Source organism: Oratosquilla oratoria, chromosome 41 (assembly GCF_046742065.1).
Source record: "Oratosquilla oratoria isolate Oo_2021 chromosome 41, ASM4674206v1, whole genome shotgun sequence".
Taxonomy (NCBI): Eukaryota; Metazoa; Arthropoda; class Malacostraca; order Stomatopoda; family Squillidae; genus Oratosquilla; species Oratosquilla oratoria.
In genome coordinates this window covers 2517299-2530376 of record NC_134817.1, presented here as the reverse complement: position 1 = coordinate 2530376, position 13078 = coordinate 2517299, and the positions used below count along the sequence as shown (strand labels likewise).

General features: G+C 40.2%; 1 protein-coding gene across 6 annotated transcripts in view; it reads right to left on the bottom strand.

The window, feature by feature from the left end:
* The window catches only part of LOC143020898 (RNA polymerase II-associated protein 1), a 38526-nt gene that overhangs the window by 4105 nt on the left and 21343 nt on the right, over positions 1-13078 (bottom strand). For all 6 annotated transcript variants that reach the window (XM_076177787.1, XM_076177789.1, XM_076177788.1 and 3 more), the window contains 7 exons: positions 10568-10751; positions 9965-10449; positions 7868-8030; positions 5626-5783; positions 4742-4930; positions 3272-3378; positions 2228-2471 (listed from right to left, as the gene is read on the bottom strand). In XM_076177787.1, coding sequence (XP_076033902.1) covers positions 2228-2471; positions 3272-3378; positions 4742-4930; positions 5626-5783; positions 7868-8030; positions 9965-10449; positions 10568-10751 — 1530 coding nt within the window. The remainder of the gene's footprint in view (positions 1-2227; positions 2472-3271; positions 3379-4741; positions 4931-5625; positions 5784-7867; positions 8031-9964; positions 10450-10567; positions 10752-13078) is intronic.

The window sequence follows — 13078 nt, the reverse complement described above, 5'->3', positions numbered from 1 at the left end:
TCCCATATCGAATTTTAATCCTTGAGATAATGCCTGGGTTTCTTATACAGAAAGTTGTCTATCTGATCAATTTTTCACAAGGTCAGTTCTTGCTACATTGTTCCATGTAATCTCCTTGCATAATTGTTCTAGCTTCCTGTCTGATCTGTCACTTTGCACCGCATTCTCTTAAGTTAGCCTTCTTAGTAAATGCTGTTATAAACCTATGTTCTCTTTACTTCACAATTCCTCTATTTCATTGGACGAGTCCTCACACGCTTCTTTTACATATATCCAGGCACTTTCATTGAACACTTTGTCACAGCTTGATAGTTGCTTTGGTGCACATTTCGGTAGAACCTGTTTTTCCCGACACCTTTCGAGGAACCATCTCTGAAGCTTGCAGCTGGCTAGTTGTCATCATCTCCTGCATTTCTATATCTGGTTTCCTTGTGTACTTACATTATATAATATAATCAATGTTGCACTTTTCATTCTCTTTTACTCTGATTAAGAATAAACACAGAAAACATGATCAAACCAGTTCATAGAATTTGGGGTTCACTCAGCTACAACTACATATATAATCAAAACGCTGATGCCAGCATCCTCATATACCCAATTACGCCTCATGATGCCTATGTTCGTGTCCTTGTATTGAAGAGGTTACTTTATATCCTTGATTTCAAATTCTCATGTTTAGATCTGAACTCTTGTATTGTTTGAGCTTGGGCAATATCACCTTCTACGCTGTTCCACATATTTATGCATCTATATGGAAAATTGTATTTCTTCACATCCTTTAGATATGTGGTCTTTCTTAATTTGTTCCCATGACCTCTTAATGCCCTCCCATCTTTAATCAAACATCTTCTGTCAATGCAATGTATCTCCATTAGACTTGAACACTTATCATATTACCACTTTCTCTTCGACCTTTCAAAGTTGGTAGACCCAGTACTTTTAGTCTTTCCATATATGGTTTATCTGCCAGGGTGGGAACCAGTCTGGTTGCTCCCCTTTGTATTCTCTCGATCTTCCTTATATCCTTCACTCTGTGTGAGGACCATACAACTGATGCAAATTCCAGTCTTGGACGTATCAGGGTTTTGAAGAGTTTTTTCATCATCTCTTCATCCATATAGTGGGATGCCAATTTAATCTTCTGCAGTAGTCCATATGTCTCCCACAATCCTGATATGTCTGTCAGGCAACAAATTGTCTTTTATCAAGCAGAAAAGGAGAAGACGGGAAGAAATCCCTTTGGGCCGAGTCAAATTTTTCTGACACATAGTCCCTCACCCCCTATCCCCCACCCATTCCACCTCATGGATCACATTATCCATATACAACCATTCTCCATTCACCCCTGTCTTCTGTCCTCTCCTGTCCTTCCTCAACAGACATTCCCCTCTTCCCCAAAGCCCCTTTCACCCCATCCATCCATTTCATCCTAGGTCGCCCCCTCATTTTCACTCCTTCCACATCTGCCTTCCACACCTCATTTACTAGTCTTTCTTCACTCATTCTTTCCATGTGTCCAAACCATCCCAATACTCTTTCATCCACCCTATCTCCCAACTCCCTTTCCACCCCCATTCTCCTCCTCACCTCCTCATTTCTCACTCTATCCAGCCTAGTAACCCCTATCATACTTCTCACACACCTCATCTCAAACACATTCAAACTCCTTCTCTCTTCCTCTCTTATGTTCCATGTTTCTGCCCCATACAGTACTGTTGAAACAATCACTCCATACAATCTCCTCTTAGCCTCCATTCCCAAATGTCAATTTCTAATTATGCCTTTTAATCCAGCAAGGCATTTACTCACTTCTCTCAATCTACATTCTACCTCCATCTCCACTCCTCCCTTTCCTGCCACATTTGCACCCAAGTACCTAAAAATATCCACTTCCTTCAGTCTCTCTCCCTTAATACTCACTTCCAGTCTGCTGCCACTTTCACCCCTTGTACATCTCATCACCTTACTTTAACCCACATTTGTTTTCAATTTCCTTCTTTCACACACTTTCCCAAACTCTGTCACTAACTTCCTCAATCCCTCCTCTGATCCTGCTACAAGCGCAGTGTCGTCCACAAACAACAGCTGGCTTATCTCCCACTTTTCTCCATTTTCTTTACCCATCTCCAAGCCCTGACCCACCACCCTTGCATTTACCTCTCACACCACCTCATCCACACCTATCAATCTAGTTGTACAGGAGAAAAAATCCATATTGTCTTACCTTGATTAATTTGAGTGCAGCTCTCAGAGGAACCCCATAAACACACTCCATTTTGTTAACATTCTGTCCTTGTAGGAGTGGTGAGAGGTCATGTGGCAGAAAGTGTTTCACCACCACCTGCAGAAGACCTGGTGTCTGTGCAACCTTCCAGGCAGCTGTCAGGGAATGACGGGTAACACGGGTCAAGATGCCCAGTACATGCACCACTGTCTCAGCTGACAACTCAATACTTTCCATCATATACCTGGCAGGAGTAAAAAAGTGCAATAAGACAAGAGGGGCACCAGCTCTAAAATAAAGACACAAGTCTTATGATTAACATCATATGACTGGCTGTGCAATGAAGTTTGCACTTTCAATACAGCAGTGGCTGCAGCACAAAACTGTTAATACAAAAATGCACCTACAACAAAGGTGACACCAAGTACAATATACTACACTGTTGCACTCACTCCTTCCAGACAACAGCACAATATCTTTTCAGTGACTTATGGACTTCACTGATAGTTGTGGCTGGTTTCCTGGGAGGCCACAGTTCTCCTGCTAGTGAGTCAGGGCTACAAATTGATTGACTGCATCAACAACACACTATTCTATTTAAACAAGTTCACTCTTTAGCTACATTCAGTTCCTTTCCTTCTACACGAAAGCTTTTCAAGGAAGCCAAAGCCAAAAATTATAGGACTGAACAAGAAAAAGAGCATTTTCTGGGGGTGAGTCTGATTTCTTGTGTTTCATGGAGAAAGAGAGAGAAAGAAACTCCTGGAGAAGAGATAGAGAAGATAAAACTGGTGGAGGGGTAATGTTTGTTGTGAAGTGAAATCTGAGTGAAGGCAAGGCAGAAGCAATCCCCCTAATAATGAGTGCAAACACAAAATAACTTATCATTGTATGACATACTGTGGGCCAGACCCTCCAGAACTCTAACACCTATAAAGTTGGCACTGCAACCTTGCCTTTAATATGTAAACTACAATGACCCTGAGGATTATAAAATCTTTATACTTAGCCAGCTTTACCACAATAAATTACCTCCTTGCTCACCTGAGTCTCACGAGTGTGTCCATACGAACCAAAGCTCTAATAATGTCTAGCTGCAAAATTTCTATGTCCTTGAGTTCCTTCTCTTCTTCCTCCAGTTCTGCCTGGGCCTGGAAAGGGGAGGAATAGCCTTTGTAGTGTTGCTGATGACACTACCTAGACACATGGGATGAGCTTTGTTTGTATTTTTTCACAACTAATGAATGAAAGATAAAAAGGAATGAAGTGCGACTGCATCCGTACTGGTAACCAAAGTGTTCCTAAAATTACATTTCAATATTCAATCCCCTGACAGCCACAGCCTAAAGAAAATAACTTCATTAGCAAATCTATGAACTTTAAGGACATAACATAAGGACTAGAAATACCCTCCTGGTTTCTGTTCAACTATGCAGTGCATTAAGTACATCTCAAAAATTATACTTGTACAGTAAATGAACATAAGTAAAAACTAAACATATGGCTACAGAACTGTACCAAACATTGTGGTAAATGTAATACTGTTGGTATGATACTGTAATCATAAGTAAAATGAACTTGTGTGCTTGTACCAATAATGTTTCTTGTCTATGGATGGGAGGTACAACATGCTATACCAACATGTTTGTTGATGATGCAAAAATCAAGAGAAGAATTAAAAACAAGGAGGGCTGTAGACTGTTGCAAAAAGATCTAAATACTATTTTTGCATGGAGCTAAAAATGGTAAATAAATTTCAATGAAGAAAAAAATATGTAAAGTACTGGAAATGGGCATTAGCAACAAAAGACCATCCTTCAACTATTTCTTGGGACGAGAACCCATTACATACATACATACATATACCAAAGGCTTTTTCCCCCTTACACGGGGGGTAGCCAAAAAGAAAAAGTCATAGAGCCATTACAAAACCAAAAGAGAAAGATTTGGGAGTCTTGGTAAATGACAACCTGTCACCTGACAGATATATCAGCAGGATTGTGGAAGACACATACGGACTGCTGCAGAAAATTAAAGTGGCTTTTCACTATGTGGATGAAGAGATGATGAAAAAACTCATTGAAACTCTGATCTGTCCAAGACTGGAATAGGCATCAGTGGTATGGTCCCCACAGAGTGAAGGATATAAGCAAGATCGAGAGATTACAGAGGGCAGTAACCACCTTGCAATAATATCACTAGCAGGCACCATTACCATCATTGGACCTACACCAATAAACATTTCAGTCAAAGCTTATTGTGTCAAATCACACTATGATAGGCACATAGATTAAAATACCCTAAAACTAAAATTCAGGAAATAATTCAAACAATTGTCAGGCAACAGACTATAAAAATTCAACTCTTCAAAGGTAACTAAACACCTATAACTCAGAGAAGAGAATGTTTAGAAAGTAAAAACTCACAAATCCAAACCCTAATTATTTAGAATAACTATGGTAACCACCATACAGTACTTTGTAAACACAGATAGTTCACCAAAAATGAGCTGACCTTTTCTTGAGCAAAGATGGCACTGGAAACACCTGGCTGTGTTCCTCCCCATGATTCCAACAGATCGAGGCAGTTTTCATCACCCTCACTGGTAAGCAGGTAGTACATGCCACGCATCGACTCCACATACACTAATGCACTTGATTCATCCAAACCAAACCTCAAGAGCAAGACCAGCCCAGCCTCCACCTGAAACAAAAACAAAGAATCTTTAAAAATTATCTATCTATTTACCAAGGGTAAAAACTATCTATCTATTTACCAAGGGCTTCTTTCCCCTTATAAAAGCAGTAGTCAGTCAAGGCATGCACCCACTCCCACCCTCTCCATTCCCATCCACCACCCATAAAAATGTACAGAATATATGAAACCATTGACCATGAGAAAGTCATTACTCGTATTAGTTTACTTGGGACTGGAGACTACTAGTGTAAGTACACAAATTCATATTTAAATTCATGAGAACAAAGATTACCTGAGCAGACTCTGCTGTGGGTATTGCATACTATAGACATACCTACACAACCCTGGTAATATAAGAGATTACACATATACACTGCCAAAATGACTAGAACATAATTATGCACATATTTATAGTGTCCATCTCTGGCTACACAGTAACATGACTACAACATATCAGGGTTGAAGAACCTCTAGAAAGAGCCTGAGAAGACACCTGGTTTCCTCAGTAACTCCAATGTCATACTCAACTGACACTAAGGGCTAGATAACAACTAGCAGAATGATAAACAAATGGCATTACAACTTCACCTGACTGTGAAATGGATTAACTGTTGTTGAGCAGCTAACAAGATGATAAGCATTAATGAAGAACCATACAATGATATATATTGCATAATAATATAATTGGTGATATTACTGACCATGAGCTGGATGATGGGCACGTCAAGACAGCCATCATAGAGACCCTCCTTGGCATTGCGGATGATGTTAGCTATAGTGCGAGTACCTACATGCCGCTGTTGCACAACAGAAGACCGCATCAAAATGAAAAGTTCATCTAAGGTGTAACCAGCTCGCCCTGGGCAATGACAAAAAAATAAATAGATAAATAAATGAATAAATAAACAAACCTGTAATATCAAAACACTTATTACATAAAGAAATAATAATATGCGTTAGATGCAGTGTTGGCCGAGCTTGTTGCAATGCTGCTCCGGTACTTCTGCAAATAGGTGGTGGCCAGTGAGGTGGGGGGAAGGGAAAGAAGATGAGGGGATGATGGCTTGTATTTACCTAATTTTAGTATACAGAAAAGAAGCAATGTTCATTGGGTCCCATCTCCTACTCCTCAATTTATCATAACTAGCCTCAAAGTCATGTACAATTCCAACTTAATCTATATCCTTAATTCCCAATGATCATATCAAGATTTGAATTCATGTATTGTTCCAACTTTCCCTTCTTCTAAACCAATTATGTATCTGCATGGAAAACTATTTCATCAAATTATTTAGACATGAAGTCTTCCTTAATCATGAGATCTCTTCTGTCAATGTGAAAAATGAGGAGGATGGTACACTATCATAAAAAGATCTGGACACTATTTTTGCATGGAGCTAAAAATGGGAAATGAAGTTCAATACAAAAAAATGCAACGTACTGAAAATGGGCAATAGTGGCAAATAGAGATATACGGACTACTGCAGAAGATAAAAAGTGATGTTTCATTATATGGATGAAGAGATAATGAAAGAATTCATCAAAACCCTGATCTGTCCAAGACTAGAATATGCAGTATGGTCCCCACACAGACATAAGCAAGATTGAAAGAATACAAAGGGCAGCAATCAAATTGGTCCCCATCCTGGCAGATAAACCAAATGAGGAAAGATTAATAGCACTGGGTCTGCCAACTTTGAAAGATCGAAGAGAAAGGTAATATGATTACAGTATTGAGGTCAGAAGAGATCTGATCAACCCATTCAACTCCGATGACAAGATGTCTTGTCATTTGGTCAAATAAAACAAAAAAATCATAATAAAACAACAAAATGTTTGATGATCAAACAGCACCAGAAAAATATGACGTCATATTTTTCTGGTGCTGTTTGATCATCAAACATTTTGTTGTTTTATTATGATTTTTTGTTTTATTTTACCAAATGACAAGACATCTTGTCATCGGAGTTGAATGGGTTAAAGGTGGGAGGGCTTTATGAGGTCACAGGAGTAAATTGGGCCCAGTTCAGAGACTTAAGTGTCACACCCTCAGGGCTGCATCTCCTGATGGGGAAGAACATGCATCTACTTCATACATAATTAAATTTCTTTTGATATCCTTCCATATCAGCACCTTGTTGATGAGGGATCATCTTTGTTTTCCACCACACTATCTGGCTCAAGAGCAATGTGGTGAGGCACAGCACTTCCACAGCAGGAACTGGTTTACCCCCACCACTTCATCATTATGCCCTCCTCCTTTCTTCATCCACAGAACATAATCTAACGAGATGAGAACACCATGCCAGGTTGCATCAGTTTCATCCCTTCACAATTTCCTGTCATTCACTACTATTTTCAACACAGATTTTCCTGCTCAAAAGACATCCCCTGTGCATCCAAGGCTCTTTTCACCTCCATCCATCCACCCCATTTTTTGTTGTCCCCTTAAGTTCACCCCATCTACTTCTGTTTTCAACTCTATTCTTACTAGTCTTTCCTCATTCTTTCCTTATGCCCAAACCACCTCAATACTTCCTCCAACACAAATAATAATAATGATAACTGTTGCCTTGAGTTTCACTAATTAGAACCCCACAATAACGATGCTTTGGGTCTCCAATATATCTTCCTAAGAAGAAACATCTGACAGCTGTCTGCACAGTATCAAGAGTGGGTCACTATGTCAGTGGTTAGCAGGAATAAGAAGATATGAGCAGTTGCTGACTGCCAGCTCTCTTTAGGTAAAACAAGAGATCAGCGAAGTTGATTTCCTGACTTTGGTCAGGAAACCAAAAGATAAGGATACTGATGGGATCTGAACATGCAGGGCAAGGAAAATATTCTATCCAATATCAATCTAGCAGGATCACTTCATGTAGGCTCCTGTTGTTGTTTTAAATACTACACAACCAACATTTATTCCAACAATGTCATACATACCAGGTTCCTCTCCATGATGATGCAGCCCCTGCTTAACTGACACTTGAGCATCATAAGGCAACAAATCTCCTTCAAAGTTGAATCGTGCAACAAAACCTTCATTACTTTTGAGTGGCTTAGGTGAAGGAATATCTGACAACCATTTCAACTTTTCTAATTCAACCTGGAATCAAAGAGAAAATAAATTTTCAGAAAATATACATATATATATATAAAAACTTACATCATCCTTTAATTCACAGATGTGAAAAGGATGTCAAGAATCAGTTTTCAGTACAGATGCATCAACTCCTGGGATACATTAGATGAAATAGCTCACACTAAAACCATAGGTAAACTCAAATCTAGGTATGACAGTTGGAGGAGAAGTGACAGAATTCCATAAAGTTTGACTTCTTCCTTATATAGCATACATACATATACCAAGGCTTTTTCCCCCTTACAAGGGAGGTAGCCAAAAAGGGAAAGGCATAAAAACACTCCCACCCATTTCATCCCTAAATACACTCCACACCCCTCCCACCCTCCCTCTCATCTGAGCACCTCCTGGATGACGGGTCATCCCTGCACCCTGCCCACCGCCCTGGGTCAGAAGCAGTGTCGCAAGACACAGCACATCCACAGCAAGGAGGTGGATGGATGGGGTGAAGGGGGCTTTGGGGAAGAGGGGAATGTCTGTTGAGGAAGGAAGGGAGAGGACGGAAGACAGAGGTGAGTGGAGAATGGTTGTATATGGATGATGTTGTGATTGCATGAGGAGGAATGGGCGGGGGGGTGGGAGGTGGGGTAGTATGTGTGAGTAAATTTTGACGCAGCCCGAAGGGATTTCTCCCCGTCCTCTCCTTATATGCAAGGGGGGACGGAGAGGGGGGGTCGCCGATTATATAGCATAATTAACTAAATATACCAGAGACATGAGATATCCATTCTTTGTTCCCATCACTTGTATACATTAATTATTACTGTAAGTTAAAACAAACACACAAATCCCAGAAGAGGAGATGCAAAAGGTTAAGGAAATTACTTAGGGAAGGACTCGGATGTAACAGACAAGATTGATAGCATGTTGTTAAGCCAGTATAAGAGGAATGGTGTACACCCAATGAAAATAAAATTCATGTCACAAGCCATGGCAAACAAGTAATAAGCAAGTCTAAGTTAGCACAAGAGGAAAAGTTAAAAAATATTTCATTTAGGAAAGATGCTAATGAAGAGAAACAAAGAAATAAAAGTTCTTAGAGGAAGCCAATGCCAAAAAGGAAAGTAAGACAAAAAAAAAAAAAAAAAAAAAAAAAAAATCGGTATTGCAAAGTAAACACTAAAAGGAAACTTAGAATATGCTAATGTTGGTGGTTTACTATTGGCCATGCTCAAAATAAAAGACTGCTTAAGGATAAACAAGCCTGATATTATTAAGTGCTGGTACAACAAAAAATGTAGTGAGGCAAAAGAGAGAAGAAACAAAGCTTGGAAAAGATGGAAAAAAAATGGGTAAGTGGCAAATATATATCAAACTAAGAAATGAATGTCACAGGGAAGAAAAAAGAAACTGAAAATTACATAATAGACAATGTAAGGACCAACTTAAATTATTCTACAGATATATAAATGGTAAATAAAAAATAAATAGGACTGTTAGCCTATTAATACAATGATGATGATGATAATATAGTTTAATATCACAAATTCCCCCTTATCAGGAGGTTAGGTGCCCCTTCCAGAGAACTTTGTAGCATGGAATTTAATGAACCATGCCTTTGGTTCAAGTTTGCCAGTGGCAGGATTTAAACCACCTTCCCCTCAACCTTCACCACAAGTAACAACACCCTAACCCACCCAACTAGTGAGCTTCCTGTTAAAAGAATAGTTAATATTATCTCATTCTCAGGTGGATCATTAACATTCTTTTGTCTCTAGATTTCCATCCTACAGTCTCACCCTGCTTCGCCCCTAGTATCCAAGGTTACAACAGTGTCAAATATCAGGGCTGGCTGGGAGAGGGTGGATACATACATCTGGTCACATTTGTACCTGCCCCTGTCTATAATGAGGATGTATTGTAAATATATCAATGAATAGATAACAATAATTATTTACCTTGTCCATATTCACCCACTTTTTGGCTTCAATGGGAGAAATAGGTAAAATACTTTCTATTTCCATCACTTCTATGTCTTCTGCAAATGAAACGGATTTTTTACGTCCAAATTTCCGCTGAGATTCTGGCTGCGATTCTGCAGAAGATTCTGTCTCCGGGTTAGGATCACTGATTTCCATGGCTTCCCCCTTGTCAAGGGTGCTACTACTGGCTTCTCCCTTGCCAGTAGTCTCCTCCATAGTAACATCACTCGTGACTTGAGCCTCTGATTCAGGAGGAACGTTAAGCGTTACCTTTTTCTTCCGCAAGGACTGGATAAACTGGATTTTTTCTGGGGAGAGCTGATTCATCAAGGCATCTCTTTCCTTCAGAATATCTTCATGGGACATACTTGACAACTTTGCCACATTTTCTTTATGAATCATTGATGCTTCCTCCTTATTTCCCAATCCCGTTTTCCCTTCCACAATGCAGCTGTAAGCACCTTAAAAGAAATAGTTTCGACTATCAAATTAAGCTCTGATACAAATAAAATCTAGATTATATGAAAATACACTCACTCACAATTCATATTTGCATTCAATTATACTCAGAATACTTACCCAGCATTTCCTGATCTGAATCTACTGACATAGTTGTATTCTGTCCAGGAGATTTCTCCTCCAAATCCCTTCCACTGTCTCTTCCATCTTTACTATCCATCATTCCCCTTTTTTCAAGATTTTGCAAGTAGAGAGATTTTTTCTTTCTACCTGGTGTGTCCTCAGTTTTTGAACCATCTGACACCTGTTGAAAATGATGAGATAGATGAAAATATAGAAAGAGAAAGAAGACAAGATGGGTGGGAGAGTACATTCTCATTAACCCCTTCCATACGGTGCCGCACACGTAGGCGTCATGGACTTAGATCTTGGTGGCAGCAGCCAATGCCAGCCGTACGACGTGTCGTAATAATACTCGCATCATAAAATATAGTCACCGCTTATATTGATCGTTCTCTCTTCACCCGTGAATTTTGATAACCATAGAAAATGCGATTACAAAAGAATTAGAAAGAATGTCATTATGGAGGGGCGACTACAATAAATATAATCAAGACGCCGATATGGCAGCCTCGCAAATACACTCGCTCCCCATGACGCCTACGTGTGCGGCACCGTATGGAAGGGGTTAATATCCAGTACTTATATCCTTGGGGATGTTGAGATGATTTGGGCATATGAAAAGAAAATGACAGGTGTAGGAAATATGAATATTGAAGTGGATGGATTGGATGAAGGGGGCTTTGAAAGCAAGAGGAATGTCTATCAAGTATGGAAGAGAGAGGGGGAAAAGATATATATTTCTTGAGTGGATGAAGGGGGCACAGGAACCAAGTAAATAAATAGTGTTTTTGTAACCATGTTGTGCAGTAAAGGTGGTAGGTGTTTGTAGGTATCCGAGTAGCATCCTTCTGGTGTAATTTTTGTTGCTGAATTCAAGAAGGGAAACGATAGAAGATAGGTGTGCATGGGAAGTATTTTTAAATGGATGAGGAACTCATGTGGCTCCAAGGGATTTTTTCTTGTCTACTCCTACTCTTTACTCATGTGGTTCTCGACTACCAATCCTGCTTCCACCAAGTCTCCATCTACATCACTCTACTGCCAACTTTTGCCACTACATAGGATTTTCAATGTGTTGTTTGAGATCTCGTCTGGTTTATATACAGTGGTACCTCTACTTACGAAAGGCTCTACATACGAAATTTTCAGGTTACGAAACACTTCTTCAGAAAAATATTGCCTCTTGTTACGAAAGAAATTTCAGGATACGAAAGGCGAAAATTTCCAAATACGCGCTGCTACTCACAGCTCCCAGAGTCCATCGAACGTAAACATACTTGTAGCATCCTGTATCTTGGTTTGAAAGTGGCATGTCCGAGCTGCTCTGCCATTGGTTATTGCCCAGCATCTTCCTGGCATCCCATTGGCTAGGAGGGACCTCTGTGTGTATGTGCATATACCCAGAATCCTCTTCGTTTTCCCGTCGGCCCACGAGGATCACCGAAGCCTCAGTCTCACACTAGCAAAATTCAGTAAAGCACGAAGTGTTCGGACAGTTTTTCGTCAGCTTTTGTTAGTGCTTATTGCAACTTTACGTGTGTGTATTAACTTTTATTCACTATGGGCCCCAAGAAAGTGATGGAGAAAAGTGGTGAGAAGAAGAAGAGAGTTGTTTTGTCCATACAAACAAAGCAAGAGATAATAGAAAAGTACGAAAAAGGGATGCGTTTGGTTGATCTCGCCAAAGAATATGGCCGTAATCCATCTACGATCGGCACGATATTAAAACAAAAGGAAGCCCTAAAAGCTACGACTCCTTCCAAAGGCCTCTCTGTCATTTCGAAGAGGAGGTCGGTTGTGAACAATGAGATGGAGAGGTTGTTACTCGTGTGGATAAAGGAGAAAGAGATAGCTGGAGACACAGTGACCGAGACCATAATTTGCGAAAAGACGACCGCCATCTTTAATGACCTCGTAAAGATGGATGCAGGCGAGGGACCTTCGGCGCAAGAACCACACCAGGAGTTTAAGGCATCGCGTGGGTGGTTCGAGAAGTTCAAAAGGAGGACTGGAATTCACTCTGTTGTTTGGCATGGCGAGGCATCTAACGCCGACCAGAAAGTGGCCGACGAATTTGTGCGAAAATTAGAACAATTGGTGATCGATGAAGGCTACGTTGCACAGCAAGTTTTTAATTGTGACGAGACTGGCCTTTTTTGGAAAAAGATGCCTCGCCGTACCTTCATCACAGTAGAAGAGAAAAAAATGCCAGGCCACAAGCTCATGAAGGACTGCCTTACACTTGCCCTTTGTGCCAATGCCAGTAGGGATTGTAAAATCAAGCCCCTGCTGGTGTACCACTCCGAAAATCCCAGAGCATTTAAGGCCCACAAAATATTAAAAGAAAAACTTCAGGTGCTATGGAGGGCCAATGCCAAGGCCTGGGTTACCAGACAATTTTTTGTCGAGTGGGTCAATTTGGTTTTTGGCCCTGCTGTTAAGAGGTACCTAGAGGAGAACAATCTCCCCATCAAGTGCCTCCTCATTCTCGATAATGCACCTGCCCAC